At 41.2% G+C, this 25,149-nt stretch overlaps 1 protein-coding gene across 7 annotated transcripts in view; it reads right to left on the reverse strand.

The window, feature by feature from the left end:
• Positions 1–1,276: 1,276 nt before the first annotated feature.
• usp54b (ubiquitin specific peptidase 54b) overlaps positions 1,277–25,149 on the reverse strand; it is a 362,268-nt gene continuing 338,395 nt past the window's right edge. For all 7 annotated transcript variants that reach the window (XM_060940231.1, XM_060940227.1, XM_060940226.1 and 4 more), the window contains 4 exons: positions 19,483–20,393; positions 15,303–15,424; positions 11,510–11,620; positions 1,277–3,483 (listed from right to left, as the gene is read on the reverse strand). In XM_060940231.1, the coding sequence (XP_060796214.1) occupies positions 3,412–3,483; positions 11,510–11,620; positions 15,303–15,424; positions 19,483–20,393 (1,216 nt within the window). In that variant the 3' untranslated portion in view covers positions 1,277–3,411. The remainder of the gene's footprint in view (positions 3,484–11,509; positions 11,621–15,302; positions 15,425–19,482; positions 20,394–25,149) is intronic.

Here is a 25,149-nt window from a genome sequence, read left to right on the forward strand (position 1 = left end):
CCAGCTCGATATTGCTTTATTACTGCATTTAACACTGCTGTCATACTGGATTTCACAGAAAGGACTGATGTGTGGTACTACTGACACTATTTAAAGTTATTTGCACTGACCTTCTGATATATGATACCACAGTGTTATGATGACAATCTAAAAGAAGTGTCATCATATTATAGTATTGTATCACTGTCTAACTAAGTGGGCTGATTAAGGCTATTAATTCAGAGGAGACAGTAATGATGATGATGAGGAGGAGGAGGAGGAGAAGGATGAATAGATGACTCACAGACACATCAGGCGGTTGTGCAGCACCCCTGCTGGAGTGCACTGGTAATAACTTTATTGCAAAAATACAAGTTCCCTCAGCCCCAAGCATTTACAAATAAATCCCAAACAGGAAAAACCATTGAAATGATTTTTCATCTTCGAAAAATCCATCTCTCTCTGGCTACAGCTGGCATTCAAAGGCTGATATTCATACAGACGTTAATATGTACAAGTTTAACGATTCGGCAAGAAATTACTTTCATCCTCAGTTAAAGGAAAAACCAGAGAGGTCTGGAGGAACACACACACACACACACACACACACACAAGCACACACACCTTTGTCCCAGTCTGACTCTTCTGGTTGTTCAGGAGAGTGCAATTTGTTGCATAGCATACTCGTGCACCACCACTGCTACATTCTCAAACACCCTTTAGATGCAAAGGTGGATTAAAAAATTAGTAACACGGGCGAGCTTTGTAATAGTGCCAATCTTTGGTTGAGAAAAAGTTAAATAAATTCTGAATTAAAAAAAATAATAATAATCCCAAGTTGAATCAACTGTAGTTAAGCAGTTTAGTGCTTAATTTTTAATGTGAAACTCATACACTGTAAAACCCGATAAGGTCACTGAGCTCAAAAATTTTATTGAAACCGATTACGTAAAAATTTTTGAGGTAAGTAACTTAAAATTTTTAAGGTAAGATTTCTAAAATTTACAATTAAATGTAACTATAGTGTAATTTTTAAGAAATCTTACCTTAAAAAATTTAAGTTACTTACCTCAAAAATTTCTGCGTAATCGGTTTCAATAAAATTTTTGAGCTCAGTGACCTTATCGGGTTTTACAGTGTATACTGTGGTAATTACTAATACCAATACCCAATACACACTGCAATAGTCAAACGATACCATGATAAACTTCTATAGACCATTGATCAATCTTTGTTAGAACATTTCAATCATTATTTATTTATATTACAGTATGCTCATAGCATAAAGTACCTTAAAGTACCTCTTGTGCAAAATGTTCATAAATTGTTGAAACTTACAAGGGCTTCAAGTTATTTCTGCTACATTTTCGTAGCTCTGAGGGCCAAACATCCTTTAACCTGTTTGTTTTTTATAATCGAATCAAAATTTTGCTCAAGAAATGTTTACTAAAACTACATGGAATGACTGTGACCCTTCTCTCGGCCAGATGCACTGACTACATATACTCGACTATGTTGTATCAGCCTCATAGCTACGTTATCAGAGTCAATGCAGGTTACAAAAGAAATATAAAGAAAGCTTAACTTGGCATATCTCCCGATACAAATGGGAGAACCGTCAATAGAATTCAAAGAGCAGTTTGACTCCGGCTTTACACTTCTGAAGTGTACTATACTCGTCTTAATGCAGATAGTAACTAGAACCACTAAAATGAATTAACATTCCATAACGTCATAAAGTAGAGTTTCTCCATTCCTCTGGATAATCTGTATTTCATAGTGTTCATGGTTTTTTTTTTCCTTTTACAATAAATTCATTGATTAGTGTATATTCAGTCAAAAGGAGTGAAGCAGTCTTTGCCTGTAACACTAGACAGAAAATAGGTGTGTGCTACAGGGAATGCCCATTACGAGAGGAAGAAAAGGTCGAGTTAGTCCCGTCCGCTCTCCACACTAGGGCTGCACGGATACATGCATGCTCTGACCAAACGCCAGAGCTGAGAAATGAAGAAATACAAAAGAAACCCAAAAAAACAACCAAACAAAAAACCCAAGTACAGCTCCTTCAACTGTTCTCTTTTTACAGGGTGTATAAGTATGTGTGTAAGTCAATAAATCAGTACAAACTATGAGCTACTTGTCATCACCTGACAAAAAAGTGAGTCAGTTCGTTCTAAAACGAAAGTGAAAGAAAATAAAAAAAATGTCAGAGGAAAGGATGCGCTGTGGTGGGTTTGCTGGAGCTCATAGTGGGTTTGTACACTGGGCGTTGCTGAAGATGGATGGCCTCCCCAACGCTCTCGCCCACACACACACACAAAAGTGGGTTATTTCCATTAACTTGTATAGTAATGTTTGTAGCTAAATAATGCTATGCTACATCTAAACCTAATCCTAACCTTAACTTCAGTATCCAAAAGGAAATATTTTGACTTTTTTTAGTTTTTCAAAGAAAAGCTGCATTCATATTGAAAAAAAAAACAAAAAGATGACCAAATGTCCACACAATGTTAGCATGTTAATACTAATACTGTCAATGCTGTATTTATATCATCATGGGGACATTTGGCCTCACTAAGTGTTAAATACACACACACACACACACACACACACACACACACGCACACACACACGTACGTTAATTATGTGCAGTAGCTAAATAGACCTCAGAGATATTGGAAAGTTATCCAGGATGCTGCTGGATCTCGCCAGCTTTACAGCTCCACGCAGTGCGTTTAATTAAGTTAAGTGCTCGGGTAGGACGGCTCGCTGCGGGAGGGCCAAGGCTCAAAGCCTTTCTTGTACCACAGCATGCTGTTAGCGACACACACACACACACACGCGCACACACACCTACTCAGTCCATCACATTATCCCTAACAGTCAACTGAACAAGGAAGAAAATAAGCTCTGTCCCTCCCTTCACCATGCTGTGGACAGGAAAGAAACACACTCCACACTCTATCACACTTTAAAACACCGCTATGCAGGACAGAGGCAGGAAACAGAGGCTGACCCAGATCCATTATACATGAACATTGACAAAGGCAGAGCAGCCCACCACACTCTGAATGGGAACAAGTTAAAGAGAGGAAACAGTTAAGGAAGACACAGTAGGGAACACATCACATGAGGAAAAGAAATGATGTGAGCCCATCATGGTCTGAGAAACAGAGGTGGGATACCTACAGCTACATTTTGGGCTTCAAGAGGGATCCAGCCCTCCAGAGCTGCTAGTGCTCCAGTAGGCTAGTGTAGCTAAAAGCTAGGGTCATTGGGATTAATCTCTGTTACAACATTCTAGCATTTATTTATTTATTTGTATGTGCAGGGATCCGAGCAGGGATCATAAAGATGGAGGGTGTTGTAGGTGGGCCTAGGACACCAAGGAGACTACTGCCCAGGACACCAGTGGCACAGCTCTGTCACATTTCACTGGTGGACAGGACCAAGCTTGACCCCGGTTAGACACAGCCAGAAACTTGGCGACCCTCTGGACACGTCCTGCAACGGAGGAGAAAGGTCGAGTGTGAAGAACAGGATTGAAAGCAATGCGAAGGTGAACCTCAGAAATGCACATCAGAACAGACTCGATATCAAGAAGCACAATGTAGAACAGGGCGGTTTTGATCAGACTCCTGTCACGGGGACTTAAAGCAATGAAATGAGCATTAGTAAGCAGAAAGCAGTGTGAGAATAGCCTCTGTGGCTTGCAGAGCTCACGGAGGTGAAGAAAGAGACAGTTTTACCTTGGGCGGTCCCACAACACCCAGGCTGAGGCAAGTGAATAGAAATGGGAAAGATGGAAGGCATGATGGACTGATGGGCACACAGGAGGACTGCATGAATAAGAGACATGGGCAAGAAGTGTGACTTGATGCAAGATGGACACACACACAATTACAGACAGACATGCTGAGAGACGAAGAAATAAAGAAAGACCAATGGTGTGAAGAGAAGGACAAATGTGAGTTGAAATAGCCATACATGTTCTCATGAAAGCTATGGATGTTAGAATGAACAGACATAAGTAATGGTTATAGGATGTGGACACAGGATGGCAGTATAAGTCAGAATGACAGTCAGTCCTCATTGTCTGTGTCTTTGGCATGTATGTAGTAAGCGTTATTGGGTTCACAGGCTACCGGTTTGTCACAATATGTCCGCAGAGTAAGCCGTATCGAACAGTGATGGAAGAAACTCATCATATTCAACTGTAATCATGACATGAAATATGAAACAATATACAGCACCCCAAGACACTGACATAAAAGCAGTTGGTTTAATCTGTAGATCATCCTTTGTATAATGCCCTCTGGGGCATTTAGAGGAGCAGTTTACGTTATTTCGAGCACTCTGCTACCTGAAAGGCAAACTGCAGTCGCTATCAAAACAATGAAATGTCGACAAGCTCTGGAGGTCATTTCCGGGCCAGAAAACTGAGAAGTCCAAAACTTAAAAAAAAAAAAAAAAGATTCAAAGTACTTTGTGACACTGTGTGAAATATACCGTTCTTATCGACAGTAATGCTGGAGTATAAGATTTTCCGAGTGCATTCTAAGCCCGGGCTATTTCTTTATCGTAATGGTGACACTTTACCAATAGTGATAACATTAATAGTGATAGTGTGGTCAGAAATTCTGCTAAACAGCTCCTGTCTTTCTTTACTGTACAAAATAACAAAGAGTCTTGCAAAACTGCTGAATGGTACAACATTATACATTTCATACAAGGTCATAAGGCTGTTGCCACTTTATGTTTACATTTTGTTGAAAATGTGGCGAACCACTCTTGGGTTTTATTTATTTATAGTTCGATGCTTTCTATCCTTGATCTGTAGCCAGGAGGTTGAAAATAATGGCACGATCCTTGTTAGGCATGAGCTATCTGTAGCATTGCTGTTACTATGGTTACCTCGCAAGAGAAGCAAGCAATTTTTCACCTCCTGTATCAAAAGCCATGTTAAGCAGAAATCTGACCCTCCATACATGAAATGGGGAAAGACAGGTGGAGCAGAGAGAGAGAGAGAGAGAGAGAGCAAGATATATATATATATATATATATATATATATATATATATATATATATATATATATATGCTTATCGTGTCTAAAGCACTTAAAAATACAGAAACTTATTCTGGCATTTTAATAGACATTTTGATTGATGGTATTTTTTGGTGAGTCCCGATACCATCGTCAATCTACGGTACATGAAGCCTATATGGCAATATTATAAAATGTCCCCCCAGTATTACTGTAGACCTTATGTGACTATTGTAGATCTAGAAACACTTGCAAACTTGTATTGCAACCGCAAATGTCATCGTATTTGTATTTTCACTTACAGTTGTGATCAGAAGTTTACATAAAGTGACATGAATGTCATCTTGGATATGAATGTCATGGCAATATTTGGGCTTTCAGTAATTTCTTTGAACTGTTCTTTTTCTGTGGCAGAATGTACAGCATACGTCTTTAATTAAAAAAAAACCCACTAGAATTTGGTGCACAAGTTTTAAATTTCTTTGGGTTTTCTGAAATCAATACATGATCAAAATTATACATCCAGGGTCAAAAATTTACATACGCTCACTCCGATTATTAATTCAGAGGTGCTGATACTTCCAAAATGTCTCTTATCTTGCCAAGGTTAAGGTCTCTTAACTTTCTGTTTGTGATCATGATTAACTACAGCTGGTAGCTTCTCTGTGCCTTCATAAAAATGGTTTGTTTACAGCACTCATTGGATTGACCAACACACAGTAAAATGGGAAAGTCCAAGGAGCTCAGTGCAGATCTGAGAAAGAGGATCGCAGATATACACAACTCCAGAATGTGTCTTGGAGCCATTTCTAAACAACTGCAAATTCCAAGATCAGTTCAAACAATTGTATCCAAGTTATTGTGAGGGGTAGTCACTTTGCCAAGCCACTTTGCTTCAAGAAAACCCAAACTGTTACCCTCAGCTGAAAGGAAATTGGTTTGGATGGTCAGGAACAACCTGGGAACCACCATGGCACAGCCTTGCCATGAACTGGAAGCTGATGGATCACTGTCTACAGTTCAGATCACCATGGACTAAGAGGCTGCTATCCAAGAAATAACCCCCTGCTCCAAAATTGACACCTTCAAGCTTAACTAAAGTTTGAAGCTGACCACACGGACAAAGAAAAAGCCTTCTGGAGGATAGCTGTATGGTCAGATGAGACAAAGATTGAGTTGTTTGGCCACAATGACCACCATGTACAGAGGGACACTGTACCAGCTGGTGGTGGTGGTAGGATCATCATGCTCTGGGGCTGTTTTGCTGCCAGTGGAACTGGTTCATTGCACAAAGTGGATGGAATAATGAAGAAGAAGGACTACCTCAGAATTTTTCAGCATAAACGATCAGAAACTTGAACATGACTTGGGAATTACAACAGGACAATGAACCCAAACACGTATCAGAGCTGGTTGTGGAGGATAAAGCAGGCTAACATTAAGCTTAAAACAAGTCCTGACTTCAACACTATTGAAAATATATGGACCGTGCTTATAAGTCGAGTCCATGCCAAGAAAAAAAAAATTAATTGAACTCTACCAATTCTACCATGATGAGTCATGAAATGTCCAACCAGAATTCTGCCAGAAGTTTGTTCATGGTAAACAAAAATATTTGGTGAAGGTGAATCTTACAAAGAGACATTTTACCCAAATATTAGGTGTGCTGTATGTATATTTTTGACCCTGTATGTATAATTTGGACCCGGTGTTGATTTCAGAAAACCCAAAGAAAATTAAAACTTGTGCACCAAATTCTAGTGTTTTTTTTTTAAATTAAAGATGTATGCTGTACATTCTGCCACAGAAAAAGAACAGTTCAAAGAAATTACTGAAAGCCCAAATATTGCCGTGACATTCATATCCAAGATGACATTCATGTCACTGTATGTAAACTTCTGACCACAACGGTACATAAATTCGAATAACCCTTTTTGTAATTCACTCCTGTAGTAAACACTATTAAAACAGACTAAGAAACTGTAAGGAGTTTTTTTGCACTTTTTTGGATTTTTCTGCAATTTTCTCTCTAATTTAGTCATAGCCAACTCCTACCTATCAAACAGCTACACTACCGTTCAAAAGTTTGGGGTCACCCAGACAATTTTATGTTTTCCATGAAAAGTCACACTTTTATTTACCACCATAAGTTGTAAAATGAATAGAAAATATAGTCAAGACATTTTTCTGGCCATTTTGAGCATTTAATCGACCCCACAAATGTGATGCTCCAGAAACTCAATCTGCTCAAAGGAAGGTCAGTTTTATAGCTTCTCTAAAGAGCTCAACTGTTTTCAGCTGTGCTAACATGATTGTACAAGGGTTTTCTAATCATCCATTAGCCTTCTGAGGCAATGAGCAAACACATTGTACCATTAGAACACTGGAGTGAGAGTTGCTGGAAATGGGCCTCTATACACCTATGGAGATATTGCACCAAAAACCAGACATTTGCAGCTAGAATAGTCATTTACCACATTAGCAATGTATAGAGTGTATTTCTGATCAGTTTAAAGTGATCTTCATTGAAAAGAACAGTGCTTTTCTTTCAAAAATAAGGACATTTCAAAGTGACCCCAAACTTTTGAACGGTAGTGTACTGAACAGAGAGGGCAAACGGTGATCATGTGCATGGCATCACTAAGCCTTACATAGTAAGTGCTTTCTCAGGCAGCATCAGAGGTGGTGTAACATGCTTGGAGGAAAACGTTATCTTCCCATCTCTGCACACATAAGCTCACAGACACCCATGATTGGTTAGTGCCACTGTGATTGACAGGGGAGAGAGAGTATGCCACCCCACCACCCCTCCCTCACTGAGAGTACAGCCAATTTCGCTTTCTTGAGCTCCTTACCATGGATAGCTGCAGCATCTTCAGGATTCAAACTCGTGATCTCTGGATGATGGGGGCGAACACTTTTTTCTGTTGTGCTACTTCGGAGTCCCGACAAAAGCCTTATTGGTGGTGCCATGTATTGATTGTGTATGTAACACTACAGCACTTTTTACAATACTTTTTGAATCAGAACGTCAAGGATGTAGGAGCTCATTTGGCCTGCCATCAAAACAACCCTGACGACCAAAACATCAAACAGAACTGAAATGTGACAATTGCCGCTTTTCCACTACCAACGCGCTGAGTTGGGCTGAGCCGTGCGGTGCTGAGTTGGGCTGAGTCGAGCTGAGTGGGGCTGTTGGAGTTGCATTTCAACTACAACCGCGCTGAACCGTGCTGGCTGGAAGTGGGTGGACACATTGGGTGGAGTTAGCGAAAGTGGGTGGACGTCACGTGATGTCGTTAGGCGGCGCAAACAGTGACATCAGTGACCTTTTAAGCGGTAGTCTCACGACCCGGATAGTAAACAATAAACATGGAGGACATGGAGTCGTTAGTGTTGCTGGTCTTGGTGCTGTGGCTTGTTGTCACCGACAACGCCAACAGATACTGGCAAGAGCGTATAGATGAGGCGAGGCGCATAAGGCTTCAGAAATTCTCGTAATTCGTAATTCTTCTTCTTCCGGGTTTATGGTGTTTACAGATCCCAGCGTGCTCGCGGGGCGTGTGTGGGCATGTGAGGACACTCCTCCTCACCAATCAGTGCACAGGGGAGTGCCTGCTCACGCCCCTAGCCCCACTCGGCTTGGTTTGGCTCGCTTCAGCCCTACTCCAAAACGGTGCGAGTTTTGGGTGCTAAGCAGGGCTGAAGCGAGCCGAGTCGTGCTGCTCTGAGACAGTCGAAAAGCGAGCCGTGTCGGGCTGAAGTGAGCTGAAGCGAGCTGAAAAAGGGTAGTGGAAAAGGGCCAAGAGTGAGAGAGGACCAACCTCCACGAAATATTGTTCACAACAGGAAAATCAACAAAGGACTGAATTTTGTTCCCTGACGGAAGCTCGACCCAAAACATCCATCAGAACTGAATTCGCATCATAAATGAGAGAGGAGATACAATTCTAGTCAGAAGAAAATGTGTTAAGTTGGCCTAATGACTAATTTGTTAGCAAAAAAATTGACAACACATCGAGCAAGCTTTGTACAGAAGGTCTAGTTCTTTCAAACAAAACAATCAGAACTGAAATCCATTGAGAACTGAAGGAGGGAGGAGACACGATTTAACTGAAAATGAACAAAGTTGTAAACAAATTGTTTACAACAAGAAAATCAGCAAACAAACGACCAAGTTTTGTTCCCCGAGGGAAGATCTACCCAAAATATCGATCAGAACTGAAACCGGGTGAGAACTGCGAGAGGAGATACGATTCTAATGAGAAGTCCCAAAATTCGTTAAGTTGACCTAATTAGCAACTCATTAGCAAAAATTTAACAATACAATGACCAAGTTTTGTGCAGAAGGACGAGTTCTTTCAAACAAAACAATCAGAACTGAAATCCATTAAGAACCGAGGGAGGGAGGGAGGGAGGGAGGGAGGGAGGGAGGGAGGGAGGAGATACGATTTAACTGAAAATAAAGTTGTAAACAAATTGTTTACAGCAGGAAAATCAAGAAACAAACGACCAAGTTTTGTTCCTCAAGGGAAGCTCTACCAAAACATCGATCAGAACTGGAATCGAATGAGAAATCAGAGAGGAGATAAAATTCTAGTGAGAGGCCTGGAAAATGTGTAAATTTGGCAAAACAACGACCAAGTTTTGTGCGGAGTGATGAGTTCTTTCAAACAAAACAATCAGAACGGAAATCTGTAGAGAACTGACGGAGGAGATACGATTTAACTGAATTGTGGACGACGGACGGATGACGGACGCCACGCCATGGCAACAGCTCATCGACCTTACGGCCAGATGAGTGAACAAACCTTAAACGTAGTTTCCATTAAGCACTATAAACAAGGTTAGTATTATGGTTTAACATTTACTAACCCAAAGTGGGGGTCGCGACCCCTTTGGGGGTCGCGGAGGGACTCCAGGGGGGTCGCGGAGAGACAGGACTGTTTGCATAACACAGAAAAAAAAACGGGCATCGGAATGTTTTGAATGGCGTCGGAATGTTGGTAATGCGTCAGCCGGCAGAGAGTCATTAAATCAGTCTATAGAACCCAATCACCCCCTTTCACTCCATAATCGCTCCCCGCCCTCCAATATGAATTTCATTCAGTGTATAGCTGCCACGGTCATTAGAATTCAATTGCTCCCTTTCACTCAGTAATCGCGCTCTGCCCTTGAATATTAATTCAATATTAATTCGATATTGTTGTTGTTATTAGCAAACCCTCCTCCTGTGAATACAAACTGTATAAAACAGGTCCCTATTTTGAGATTCAGAACAAAACATCGGACGGCGACTTTATGACAACACGGACAAGTTTCTACGCGTGCTTCCTACAAAACGCAAGGCTGCTGCACAGGACGAGTTCCCATGCACTTCGGCAGCGAAAAAGATAAGGCGGTATGATGATGCATACATCGAAATGGGCTTTACGAGCACATTGGTGGGTGGTGAGGAACGACCGCAGTGTGTTCTCTGTCTGAAGGTGCTGGCGACAGAAAGTTTAAAGATGTTTATGGATGGCCATACTCCTCCCTTTTGCCACATCCTACCTCTGTGAGGTGGGCTTTTCTGCAGTGGCCTCCATCAAGACCAAATACAGGGCAAAGTTGAACATTGAAAACGAACTAAGGGTGGCGATCTCACAGTTATCACCAAGATTTGAAAAACTCTGTACTGAAAAGCAAGCACACACAAGTCACTGAAAAAATATTCTGATGTTCTGTGTAATGTTCTGTTTTATTATGATGTGCAATGCTCTTTTGTGGATAATGCTCTTCTGTGAATAAAAAATAGCAACTTTAATATCCGTCTGATTATTATTATTATTATTATGGTTATTATTACTACACTACACACTGCATAATGGGTGGTGGTGGTGGTGGTGGTGGTGGTGGTGGGGGGGGGGGGGGGTCGATGTCAGGGGGTCCCAAAAATATTCTGAAGTCCAAAAGGGGGTCCCCAGCCAAAAAGTTTGGGAACCACTGCATTAGTACTGTAAAATCACAGTCGTATCATGGTTCATGTTTTATAATCGCAGTCACCGTGAGAACTGTACTGAATTATTGTCAGTGTGGTGAAGCACAAACTGTCGATGGGAAACTGATGTGATTAAACAGTATGCAGACTGCACATGAGGGAGTGTCGAAGGGATAAGTGATCTGATTGACAGGTGAAAGGCAGCAGAAATGTGCGTGCGCGCACACACACACTTCTCTCGTAGTCCCTCAAACAGCTTGTCATCTCCAAGTCTCTTTTAGTATCTGTGTGATCCTCCTCTGTATCTTGGCGATGAATAAGATACATTAAGACCTTGTTTCATATTATAAAGCTAAATTACTCTAAAAAGCCAAGCAGGCTGAGATTCAAGCCCTTGCACCATCTTTAAATTTGTGGGGTGGGGAATGTTTTATAAATGCACGGAGCCTTATAAAAATGTATGTATGTATGTATGTATGTATGGGTGTGTGTGTAGGATACATACAAAGCTGCGAGAGACGGCAAGACGGTCCTGTCTACGTCCAACTGCGGTTCCACTCAGACTGCGAGCGATGCGGCGCAGGTGATCGGGATCATACCGCTCATCATCCGCAGGCTAGACAGAGAACAACATGCACACACTAATCCCAAGCACAAAGCACACTGAAAACAAAGAACAATAAAAAAAATGACAAAGAAATAAAAATGAAAGCAAAGTCACCAAGATTAACTTAACACAAAGTAAAATTACCCACCGCTGGAAGCTAATTGCTTTCTCATGTGCCATTTCAGTCCATTCTCTTCTTTCCAAGTGACTTTCATTTGTGTTTGGTCTAACAGCTCCTTAAATTTTGCAGATTTTCAAAAGGTCGACAAATCACATTTTTGGTCCATTTGAGAACTTTAGATTTACTGAGCACTCTTCTTGGAAATATTTAATAATAGCTGTGTCCAAAATCACTCACTCGTTCACTACTCCCTACTCACTATCTAGGGAATTAGTATATAGAGGACTACGTATATAATGAGCTCATTGGTAAAATCTCATCTCATCTCATTATCTGTAGCCGCTTTATCCTGTTCTACAGGGTCGCAGACAAGCTGGAGCCTATCCCAGCTGACTACGGGCGAAAGGCGGGGTACACCCTGGACAAGTCGCCAGGTCATCACAGGGCTGACACATAGACACAGACAACCATTCACACTCACATTCACACCTACAGTCAATTTAGAGTCACCAGTTAACCTAACCTGCATGTCTTTGGACTGTGGGGGAAACCGGAGCACCCGGAAGAAACCCACGCGGACACGGGGAGAACATGCAAACTCCGCACAGAAAGGCCCTCGCCGGCCACGGGGCTCGAACCCGGACCTTCTTGCTGTGAGGCGACAGTGCTAACCACTATACCACCATGCCGCCCTCATTGGTAAAATGAAAGAAAAAAAAACTCTTTCGGACACTACTCTGCCGCACCATTATTTATGTCATTACTGTCGCACAATTAAAACGTGCCAGATCAGTCGGCTGGTGGGTTTTCAAAATAAATCCATATTATACTGAGCGTATTTCCCACATTAATAAATACAAAGTACTTCGTGTCTGCTGCATCTTTCAGTTCTTTTAAATCAAGGCTGAATACTTTCTTTCTTCTGCCGCTGCCTTCTATTAAATCAAATTTGAGGCTTTTGATTCATTCCTCATTCTGCACCATTTTATTCTTGTACGGTACTTTATCTGACTTATTCTATTTTAGTTTATTTTCTATTCTCTTACTATTTTTAATTGGACTTGAACGTCTGTTTATAATATGTTTCTTCCTCCGTCCAGTCACCCCAACACACTACAATATCACTGCCATTTTCGCACCACAACTTGTAAATTTGTCTCGTGCCTGTTGTCATAAGGAAAAACAAACTACCGCTATAATCAATCTGAAATACTTAACGCTCCTTATGAAACAGCTCTTACAGCTTTTTTTTTCAGCGTGACCGCAATGCATGATGGTATATATTGCTTGGTTAGTGACCATCGGTTGTACACTACTTTTCACGATGCATTGTGGGATACTATGAGTCCACTATATATAGTGGATATAAAAAGTGTACACACCCCGTTAAAATGATCGGTTTTTCTGATGTAAAAAATGATACCATGATAAATAATTTCAAAACTTTTCCCACCTTTAATGTGACCTATAACCTGTACAATTCAATTGAAAAACAAACAAATCTGTTAGGGGGACAAACATAAAAAAATGTACAATAAGCTGGTTGCATAAGTGTGCACACCCTTAAACTAATACTTTGTTGAAGCACCTTTTGATTTAATTACAGCATTCAGTCTTTTTGGGTTCACACCTGCCATCAATTAAAATGACTCTGATTAACCCCAAATAAAGTTCAGACATTTACTCAGTTGCCTCCTCCAGCAAAAGCCAGGGTTCAGAGAGAGCTTACAAAGCATCAGAGGGATCTCATTGTTGAAAGGTATCAGTCAGGAGAAGGGGACAAAAACATTTCCATGGCATTAGATATACCATGGAGCACAGTGAAGACCGTCATCAAGAAGTGGAGAAAATATGGGACAACAGTGACATTATCGAGAACTGGACGTCCCTCCAAAATTGATGAAAAGACAAGATGAAAACTGGTCAGGGAGGCTGCCGAGAGGCCGACAGCAACACTGAAGGAGTTGCAGGAATTTCTGGCAAGTACTGGTTGTGGACTACATGTGACAACAATCTCCCATATTCTCCATATATCTGGACTATGGGGTAGGGTCAAAGAAAAACATCCAGGCCCGGCTAAATTTTGCAAAAAAAAAAACCCATCAACTCTCTCAAAAGCATGTGGGAAAATGTGTTATGGTCTGATGAAACCGAGGTTGAACTTTTTGACCACAATTCCAAAAGGTATGTTTGGCGCAAAAACAACACTGCGCATCACCAAAAGAACACCATACCCACGGTGAAGCATGGTGGTGGCAGCATCATGTCTTGCGGTTGTTTTTCTTCAGCTGGAACAGAGGCTTTAGTCAAGGTGGAGGGAATTATGAACAGTCCTAAATACCAGTCAATTTTGGCCCAAAACCTTCAGGTGTCTGCTAGAAAGCTGAAGATGAAGAGGAATTTCATTTTTCAGCACGGCAATGACCCCAAAAAAGTTTTGGAAGGCCCAGCCAGAGCCCAGACCTAAATCCAGTTGAAAATCTGTGGGGTGACCTGAAGAGGGCTGTGCACAAGAGATGCCCTCGCAATCTGACAGATTTGGAGCGCTTTTGCAAGGAAGAGTGGGCAAAGTCTAGATGTGGCAGGCTGATAGACTCCGACCCAAAAATACTGAATGCTGTAATTAAATCAAAAGGTGCTTCGACAAAGTATTAGTTTAAGGGTGCGCACACTTATGCAACCAGCTTATTGTACGTTTTTAATTTTTTATGTTTTCCCCCTAACAGATTTGTTTGTTTTTCAATTGAATTGTACAGCTTATAGGTCACATTAAAGGTGGGAAAAGTTTTGAAATTATTTATCGTGGTCTCATTTTTTTTACATCAGAAAAACCCATCATTTTAACAGGGTGCGTACACTTTTTATATCCACTGTAGGGTGTGATAATTCTCACTATACATTCGGACAGCACTACAAAATGGTGAACTCACTATATATAGTGCACTATATAGTGATTAGTGAGTGATTTCGGACACAGCGCATGACTTCATAATTACTCTAAAATAAGAGAAAATAGTTACAGTAGGCGGCACGGTGGTGTAGTGGTTAGCGCTGTCGCCTCACAGCAAGAAGGTCCGGGTTCGAGCCCTGGGGCCGGCGAGGGCCTTTCTGTGTGGAGTTTGCATGTTCTCCCCGTGTCCGTGTGGGTTTCCTCCGGGTGCTCCGGTTTCCCCCAAAGACATGCAGGTTAGGTTAACTGGTGACTCTAAATTGACCGTGAGTGTGAATGGTTGTCTGTGTCCATGTGTCAGCCCTGTGATGACCTGGTGACTTGTCCAGGGTGTACCCCGCCTTTCGCCCGTAGTCAGCTGGGATAGGCTCCAGCTTGCCTGCGACCCTGTAGAAGGATAAAGCGGCTAGAGATAATGAGATGAGATAGTTACAGTAAAGAAGCCCTCTTTTATGTGCTTTTTTAAAGTGTACATACACTTATTTGGGTTTTCTGTATTACAATTTAGGCTTCCTTTATGCAACGTTACAAATTAGTATGAATTTGAATTTTAAAAAAAACAACATACGTGGATAGAAACGTACACCCAGTGGGAAAAGTGTCATGTGTGAATATCTTACCATGTATGTGTGTGCAATGGAGCTGCGAGAGCCTGGTGCTCCAAATGCAGTTCTTTCCAGCTCAGCCGTAGGGGTCTGTGAGCGTCCCACCCCAGAGAGGAACTGCCGAGCTGCTGGAGTCACTGAACAAGGCAAGCAAATTACAACACAGCACAATCCTCTGTGTACTCTAATACAGAACTGACCTGTTTCACAAACCACTACACCATGTTGGGTAAATTTCATAAATGAAGATGGATATAAATCCCAAAGCTATCATATATGTTGGTCATGTTGCATATATATATATATATATATATATATATATATATATATATATATATATATATATATATATATATATATATACATATACACACAGGGTTAGTCAAATTATGTTCACACTTAAATGGTAGAAACCATTTATTCACAAAACATACATCATATGTGCAAGATGATTTACAGGACGCTCTCGAACTGTTCGCCATCGTGTTCAACACACAAAAACCAGCGAGAAACAGTACCATTTAAAGCCCGGACACACATTTTGCGGGGAATAGATGATACCACAGTCCTTATTCTGTCCTTGAGGTCACTGATATCACGAACTTTCCTGCTATACATGCGCTCCTTCACCATACCCCATAACCAGAAATCACAGGGCGTCAAATCAGGGGAGTGTGGAGGCCACGGCAATGGCCCACCGCGACCTATCTCCTGACCTGGAAACGTGTGGTCGAGATAAGCAAAAACAGTTCGGCCAAAATGCAGCGGTGCGCCATCCTGTTGGAAATACCCTGCCAATCGGACCTGTAGTGGAAGTTCATCAATGGCGTACTGCTGCACCATCTGTAAGTAGACGTCTGACGTCACTGTTGGGGTGTCAAAAAAGTAGGGCCCATTTATGCCAGCAGTGGTCACAGCGCACCACACATTCAGGAGAAAAATAATCCATTAGTGTTAACATAATTTTGACTAGCGCTGTGTGTGTATATATATATATATATATATATGATATTACACAGTCGGGCAAAGATATGAACTTTATTTTCGAGTGGTGAAAATATTTTTCAGCATGAGAAGATAAACTTCATAGCTTTGCGCCACCGTGGATTATTCTCTTTATTATACGGGCACATCCACACAAAAATACACAAGTTAATCAAAATAATTTTAATTTTCAAATGGTTTGCTGGGGCGGCACGGTGGTGTAGTGGTTAGCGCTCTCGCCTCACAGCGAGAGGGTCTGGGTTCGAGCCCCGTGGCCGGCGAGGGCCTTTCTGTGTGGAGTTTGCATGTTCTCCCCGTGTCTGTGTGGGTTTCCTCTGGGTGCTCCAGTTTCCCCCACAGTCCAAAGACATGCAGGTTAGGTTAACTGGTGACTCTAAATTGACCGTAGGTGTGAATGTGAATGGTTGTCTGTGTCTATGTGTCAGCCCTGTGATGACCTGGCGACTTGTCCAGGGTGTACCCCGCCTTTCGCCCGTAGTCAGCTGGGATAGGCTCCAGCTTGCCTGCGACCCTGTAGAACAGGATAAAGTGGCTAGAGATAATGAGATGAAATGGTTTGCCATTTTGACAACGCGCATCTAGTCAGCGGGAAGACACTGCGAGTGACATCATCGGTAACCTCATGAGTGAAGATTTCGGAAAATATGTCGCTCAGATCCGTGATGTATTTCTTATGAAAAATGTGACTTTTTCAACACGAGAAAATAAACTTCATATTTTCAAACCAACGTGATGTTCTTTTTATTATACAAACACATTCATAAACCAAAAGTACCAAAATTTATTAAAACAATTCAGTGATTTCCTCACAAATTAAGATATTGGAAAATATGTTACTCAATGTCCTGGCTGTAGCTCATATGAAAAATGTATTTGTATGGAATAAATATATATTATACAGACACGAGTGTTTTACTGGAAAATACACAACTTGTATTTTTCATACGAGCTACATATGGGACATGGAGAAGCAAAACCGTGACATTATTCTCTTTATTTTTTTCGTGGTCCGGTTTCCATCAAATCCTGCGCTCTGATTGGCTGGCGAGCGGGTCCGTATCCTACGATACGGACCCCAGTTACGGACCCCGGTTACGGACCTCTGGCGACTCGCTCGTTCACAACAACAACAAACAGTAGCATTTTTTGTCAACATTTATCTTTTTTTTCTAAGATTTATTTATAAGATTATCAAAAATCTTATAAATTTTTGCCAGCATTTCTCAGGAGAATAGCATTAATTTTACAGCATGGATAGCGATAACGACAGTGTTCACAGCGAAAGTGAGTTTTACTACCCTGAGGAAGAAGAAATAAAAGAAAACATTTCAGGAGAAAGCTAAAAACCTCTAACTGTTGCTAACGCCGAGCAAAAACATGGCTGAATCCTGAATGACTCAATTTTGTATAAATAGGGGACTACATAGGTGGCAAAATGTAGTTTTTTTTTCCTGCCATGGAAGTACACTTGTATACCGAGGAGGAAGCCATTTGCATTACAGCCGTAAATGAGGATTCAAAATGGCGGCTCGGCTCGGTTTTCCCTTTCGGGCGCTCTCGTTTTCTGTTAGAATTTGGTAAAGAAAAAAATAAATATATTATTTACCAGCTTAAGGTCGGTCCGTACGGTGAAATACCGTGACCTCGGCCTTGAATACTGACCTCGGCCCAGAGGGCCTCGCTCAGTACTTTCAAGACCTCAGTCACGGTATTTCACAATACGGTCCTCCCAGCTGGTAAATAACACACACACACACACACACACACACACACATATATGTATATATATATATGTGTATATATATATATATATATATATATATATATATATATATATATATATATATATATATAGAGAGAGAGAGAGAGAGAGAGAGAAGATTTTTTTTAATATATATATATATGTGACAAGTCATGGAATCCACGGACACATGTCGGCCGAAACAAAAACGAGAAAATCGCAAAAGAAGCATTTTTTTTTTGAAAAAAAATGCTTCTTTTGCGATTTTCTCGTTTTTGTTTCGGCCGACATGTGTCCGTGGATTCCATGACTCGTCACATATCTGATATACCATGAAAAAATGCCAGCCAATATTATTATTATTATTATTATTATTATTATTATTATTATATGTACACATTCCTTTCAGGTGTTCAGTGCATCTTTCTCTTTCAAAATTTTCTCACAATCTTCCGTATTTAACTAAGCAAACCTGGCGGCCATGTTTGTTTACAAATTGTCACAGTCGCTCGCTAGCATGGAAGTTTTACGTCTCTGATGTGTGACTTCATGTTGCCTTGACAACCATACAATATTATAAACCATACTCAATGCTCATTCTCCATTGGGTAGAGTGATGTAATACATGTAGGATAAGCGATATGCGAACAGTATTGCATGCTATCAAACCAAATGAATGGAACCTGCAAGAAGGGAATAGAACACGTTTTTATTCCACTGAAAAGGTGTCCTGTATGTATAACAATTTCTGATATTTCACTCTGATGATGTCACTCCCAGTATTTCCCCACTGATTGAATGCATGTTGTCAAGATGGGAAACCGATTCAAAATTAAAATTCTTTTGTATTTTGTATTTGTGTATTTTTTTTGTGGATGTGTCTGTATAATATAAAGAATATTACACGGTTGCACGAATATATGAAGTTTATCTTTGAGTGGTGAATGTACGTATATATCATGAGTGAGCAAAGCGAATGAGTGAAAATATTTTCAACATGAGAACATAATCTTCATATCTTTGCGCAACTGTATAATATCCTCTATACACACACAGATGTGACTGCGAGTTGGCCTCGTTGTTAGCGTGTCCGCCTCTTGATCGCGAGTTCTACTCACGGTCGGGTCATACCAAAAGACCATCATAAAAATGGTACCTACTGCCACCTGGCAAGGCATGCTGCAATACAGATGTGAGTGGAGAGTCAAACTCTTGTGGTTACCAGAGGACTAGCCCCCCACTGTAACCCTAGCTATATAATAGGCCAGAGGCTGAGGGCTATGGAAACTGAGATCGGGGCCACCTAATGCGCCACATGGTGTGGGAAGGACTTTAGACTTAGACACACACAGCAGCCCATATTTACAGAATAAATATGAGCAAAAGATAAAACAGGTATTTGTACTTTTATTGTGTTTTCACAATATGAGGAGCATATGATAGACATACCTCCTGGTTTCCCAGCGGCCGGGCTTTGACGACGGCCTGCTCGAAGACTAGCCTGGTACAGCGAGTCCAGCTCTGAAAGCTCCTTCTCCTCGTTCTCTGCAGCCTCAGCCTCTAGTTTTGGCTCAAACTGAGAGCTGGCAAACTTTTTGATATTCTTGTTCCTGGAGCTCATTGGACTATGGGGTGGACCATTCCATCCATGTGAGCGTGGAGAGACAGTGGGTCTAATGAGGTGGCTCTGATCTGGTGGGGTCTCATGAGGCGTGACCACGGCATCAGGGCGGTCCAGGCTCCACGAGGACCAATGACGAGCTGTGACAGGAGGAGGGGCGTGTCTGGGGCTGGAGCGCGATAACACGGGTGACGGGAGAAAGGGAGGATTGCGTAAGGGTTGCCAGATGGGGGCTCTGGGGTGTTCCTGTACACTCTTCTCAGGCTGAGGCAATGTGTTTGCTACATTAGGATGGGGGGTGTCAGAAGTGCCCCTCCATAGGGATGAAGCAGGGGATGTAGTGGAGGAAGCTAAAGGAGGCTGGTGTTGGGAAAGCTCTTCATCTTCATCCAGAACACCCCAGAATTTCAGGGGAAGAGATGGCAGAGAGATGGCCAGGTGCTTATGGATGGGTCGGATCTGCCCGCCTGAGGCCTGCAGGACATCGGAAAGTTTCACACCATCGTATTCTGTGGCTTTCAGTGACTGATCACTTCCTTGAGTCGGGTCTTCTGGCCATGGCTGAGGTATGGGAGTGTGGGGAGTGTTAAGTGACGGGCGTTTCAAAGCAGAAAGTGAATTAGAGGTGAGTGGATTCATCTGGGCAGGAGGCGGCGGGCCAAGGGATGCGTCTTGATTGACTTCCCAGACCTCCTCCTGATTGTCTGTCAGCAGTATTTGGACCGAGCCAGGCTGTTCACTGCAAAAAAGGAAGGGCAAAATCAAAGAGTGACAGCGTCAGCAACTGGTTACTAAAGAACATAACATTCTCAGACATTTTAGAAAATCGTGGCTTTTATCATTCTTCAGTCTTTTAACTTTGCGTTTCATTATTTATGGAGGAGATACGTATGAGTAGTTTGTTGAAAAGCCCTGAAAAGAAAGGACTCAACCCATTTTCACACGTTTTTTTCGTTAATTGTGAAAAGATTTATGATACGGCCAAAGGCACTTTTATAAGGCACTTTGTCATCAAGAGACCAAGCTCAAGGAGACTTGAGGCAGTTTGATCTTGGTTAACATGACATACATACGTATGAACACACACACACACAGACACACACACACCATGTGCACAGAATGACCTTGACATCATTTTCATAGACAGTGAATAAAGCAGAAGATTTAAAGTAGAAATAAATACGCCTATAAACTTTACTGCCCATTTATCAGTCGGATTGAATAGCTGGTTTCCTCGAGAATTATATCCACGTACTTAACAAGTTGTCCTTAAATTTCCAAACACACACTGGTCAGTATTTAAATTCCTCTTCCATCTTCATAAGGTGTTCAGAAGCTGTTTCTAAGGACTAATAAAACAACAGTACAGCTAATTATTATGGGTCAAAGCACAAATAACTAAAGTTAGGCGTATCAGACGCTCGCTGGCCGTGCTGTGAAAATTGTGCATGCAGACGCTCATCTGAATTTCCGAATCTGTCATTGCTTAACTCTTGAATATTTTCTATCATGAATACTATCACTAAAAAGCTTATAATTTCTGCTTTCCAAATAAATTTATCTCGTTAAGATCTGTTCAGTATTTTGGGAGTAACAGCAGGTTGAAGTCGGTACAACAGAGTAAAAACTCTGCTCGCGGGACGTCGGGAAACTGTCGGTGCTTTTTGAGTCACGGGAAAGTGCTCAGGCTCTCTCTCTCTCTCTTCTGATCAGTTTTCGACTGGATTACTCATGAATATCAATCAGATAACTTTTACAGGGATGTTCTCTCGCTCTCACTGTTTCTGATGAAGAATTCAGCAAAATTTTCGGTCAGCTAGTTTTGATGTTATGATTCACAGGAGGCTTTGAAGTGATTTTTCGTAGCTTTACCTACTTATTTTTTCAAATTGAACTCATCTCATCTCATTATCTCTAGCCGCTTTATCCTTCTACAGGGTCGCAGGCAAGCTGGAGCCTATCCCAGCTGACTACGGGCGAAAGGCGGGGTACACCCTGGACAAGTCGCCAGGTCATCACAGGGCTGACACATAGACACAGACAGCCATTCACACCTACGGTCAATTTAGAATCACCAGTTAACCTAACCTGCATGTCTTTGGACTGTGGGGGAAACCGGAGCACCCGGAGGAAACCCACGCGGACACGGGGAGAACATGCAAACTCCACACAGAAAGGTCCTCGCCGGCCCCGGGGCTCGAACCCAGGACCTTCTTGCTGTGAGGCGACAGCGCTAACCACTACACCACTGTGCCGCCCCCTCAAATTGAACTGATTCATGTAAATAAATAAATATTTTAAAATATAACTGTAGTTGCTTTGATGAAAAATATTGAGATCTTAGTGGTTGGTATGAGATTTTAAAAAACGGAAGTCAGAAACACGAGTGTGAATTTCAGTTCAGTTAATGTGAATTGTTTATTGGATGTGACTCACACAGTTTTTTTGAGGTTCGCCTTGAAAGCTGTGAATATTAATCGGAATAATTATTTATATTCTTTCATATAAACACTAGTAGGCCCGACTTAGAAATACAAAGGCCTACAGAGCACAAAGAGGGTATTAAAAATAATATTTTATTACTTTTTGATTTTGATAGAGAATGGTAGATGTGAATGACATTCAGTGCTTATTGATGCATATTTTATAATTAACATTGATTTCTCCTGCTGTGTGATGTATAAATGAGAGTTAAGATCAGCTTCACATGTATATTGCACAAATAAAGCCATTTGGTGAAACTTTGAAGAACAGTGTACCGATTTAACGGTATTACCTGATTAGCATAGTTAATAATAACCAAATGCTAATTTGCATAATGTGTTTTTACTAATTTTTCAAACTTCGTGTTCAGTATACAGCCATCTACACTACCGTTCAAAGGTTTGGGGTCACCCAGACAATTTTGTGTTTTCCATGAAAAGTCACACTTTTATTTACCACCATAAGTTGTAAAATGAATAGAAAATATAATCAAGACATTTTTCTGGCCATTTTGAGCATTTAATCGACCCCACAAATGTGATGCTCCAGAAACTCAATCTGCTCAAAGGAAGGTCAGTTTTATAGCTTCTCTAAAGAGCTCAACTGTTTTCAGCTGTGCTAACATGATTGTACAAGGGTTTTCTAATCATCCATTAGCCTTCTGAGGCAATGAGCAAACACATTGTACCATTAGAACACCGGAGTGATAGTTGCTGGAAATGGGCCTCTATACACCTATGGAGATATTGCACCAAAAACCAGACATTTGCAGCTAGAATAGTCATTTACCACATTAGCAATGTATAGAGTGGATTTCTGATTAGTTTAAAGTGATCTTCATTGAAAAGAACAGTGCTTTTCTTTCAAAAATAAGGACATTTCAAAGTGACCCCAAACGTTTGAACGGTAGTGTATGTGCCTGCCAATTTCCATGTAAATATCTTAAAAAATAGAAAAGTTATTAAGAAAAAAACATTTGATCTCATTGGTTAATGAGGCCCATTTTGGACCATGTGATCCTCATACAGAATATTACGGCAGTTTTCTAAAAATTAAGTCGTTTTTTTTAATTTTGGATTTGTAATATCTCAAGAACGGATGAACATATTTTAATTCTGTAAAAAGTATGTTGTTCTGCCTTCAATTCCGAATTCAATGAGAGCAGTTTCAAGCGATTTGAATTGAATTTTCACCTGATATGCTGACTAAAGTGAGTGAGACAATTTTACCGTTATAGCTGAGCTCAGAGCTTTGGTCGAGGAAGCACCGGTTTTCTTTCAGGATATGTTAGAGAAAGGAATGACTAAGATGAAAAACCATGTTTAACAAAGAGCGTTTAGGAGCCTGCTAGTGTACTTAAAGGGCAGCTCATTGAGCCTGACTACTACAGCGTTGATTGGGGCAGCGTGCAAAGTATGAGGGCAAACATTCCTGATGAATGTGCTAGTGCACCAACTTCCCGTAAATACTCCTCAAGCAGCACGTTAGCTAATTACCCAGGGGGCTTCGGCCGGGTCAGCCCATATATCACATCAGCACTTCTGATCGATAGGGACAAATAAGAGAAGAAGAAAAAAAAGTGGGGAGAGAAATAGCCACACTCCATTGATCACACTGCAGCGTCTCCCGCTGACTGCAGTGCCAGTTCCCCTGTAGTGTGACTATCATCTGACAAGAGCGGCAGCAAACACCGCAGATTCCGTAATAAGCTCAGGGCTATAATGAAAGTAGCGGCTGTGCTGAAAGTGATGTGCTGTCCTCTTCCTCTTGTATAAGCTGTACTGGCAGCGTGGGTGGCTGACCTCTGCTTCTCGAGTTTACCAGAAATCATTACACATCTTCTAGCCCCAATCCACTAGGATGCTCACAGTCACACAACAAATGCAAAAAGAAACTAAAGTTATACAGTAGTATGTATGGGGCTGATGTAAAAACAGCACATTTTTGAAAGGGTGTGTATATACACACGGGTTTACCATAACCACCAGGTGCCTGGGTGATGATCTTCTGTCAGTTAAGATAGAGACGGTAGAAAAGTTTACATGCACACTTTCCACTTTCTTTCTTGCCATTTTAGGGAAATTATTTTACCTACAGCAATTAATAACAAGAGTGCTCTGAGAGCACAATAGCCCCCGCTGGCAACTATGCCATAACTCTGGTAAAATGTGACTGAATTGAACGAAATTGTAATATGCGTATTACCGACATATAACAAAGAATCCTGCCAAGTTTCGTGAAATTCCTCCAAAAATTGTGAGAGGAGTTGATTTCTGAAGCTGAGCACCCTTCCAGGGACAGATGGACACCGCCATGACATAATCCCCCTTCGGGCCTTTCGGCCAGCGGGGGATAAAAATTGTGAGGGAAGTTGATTTCAAAAAGCAAGCACACCTTGATGAAATTGCCAAAGTACAAGTTTGTTAATAATCAAAGGCATAACTCTGGTAAAATTTACCCAAATTAAACAAAATTTCAATATGCGTATAACGATCATATAACAAAGCCTTTTACCAAGTTTGGTGAAATTCCTCCACAAATTCTGAGAGGAGTTGATTTCAAGGCAAGCACACCTTCATGAAATTGTCAAAGTATAATTTTATTAATCAAGGACTGTAACTCTGGTAAAATGTGACCGAATTTAACGAAATTGCAATATGTGTATTACCGACATATAACAAAAAGTTCTATCAAGTTTCGTGAAATTCCTCCAAAAATTGTGAGAGGACTTGATTTCAGAAAGTGAGTACCCTTCCTGGGACGGACAGATGGATGGACAGACGGACTTTGTCACGACATAATCCCCTTTCGGGCCTTTTGGCCAGCGGGAGGATAATAAAAACGTTTGTCATGTCTACATTTTAACAACATGCACTCCAGTTTCTACCATAACCGACTTGACTACAATGTTTGAAACTTTGTGCTCTGACCAGCACAGGAGAGCAAGCAAACAACGTTTTTAATCACTTTATAGTTATCATTACCATTAAAATGATTGCCAACATGATGGA

This window comes from Neoarius graeffei, chromosome 14 (assembly GCF_027579695.1).
Source record: "Neoarius graeffei isolate fNeoGra1 chromosome 14, fNeoGra1.pri, whole genome shotgun sequence".
Lineage (NCBI taxonomy): Eukaryota > Metazoa > Chordata > Actinopteri > Siluriformes > Ariidae > Neoarius > Neoarius graeffei.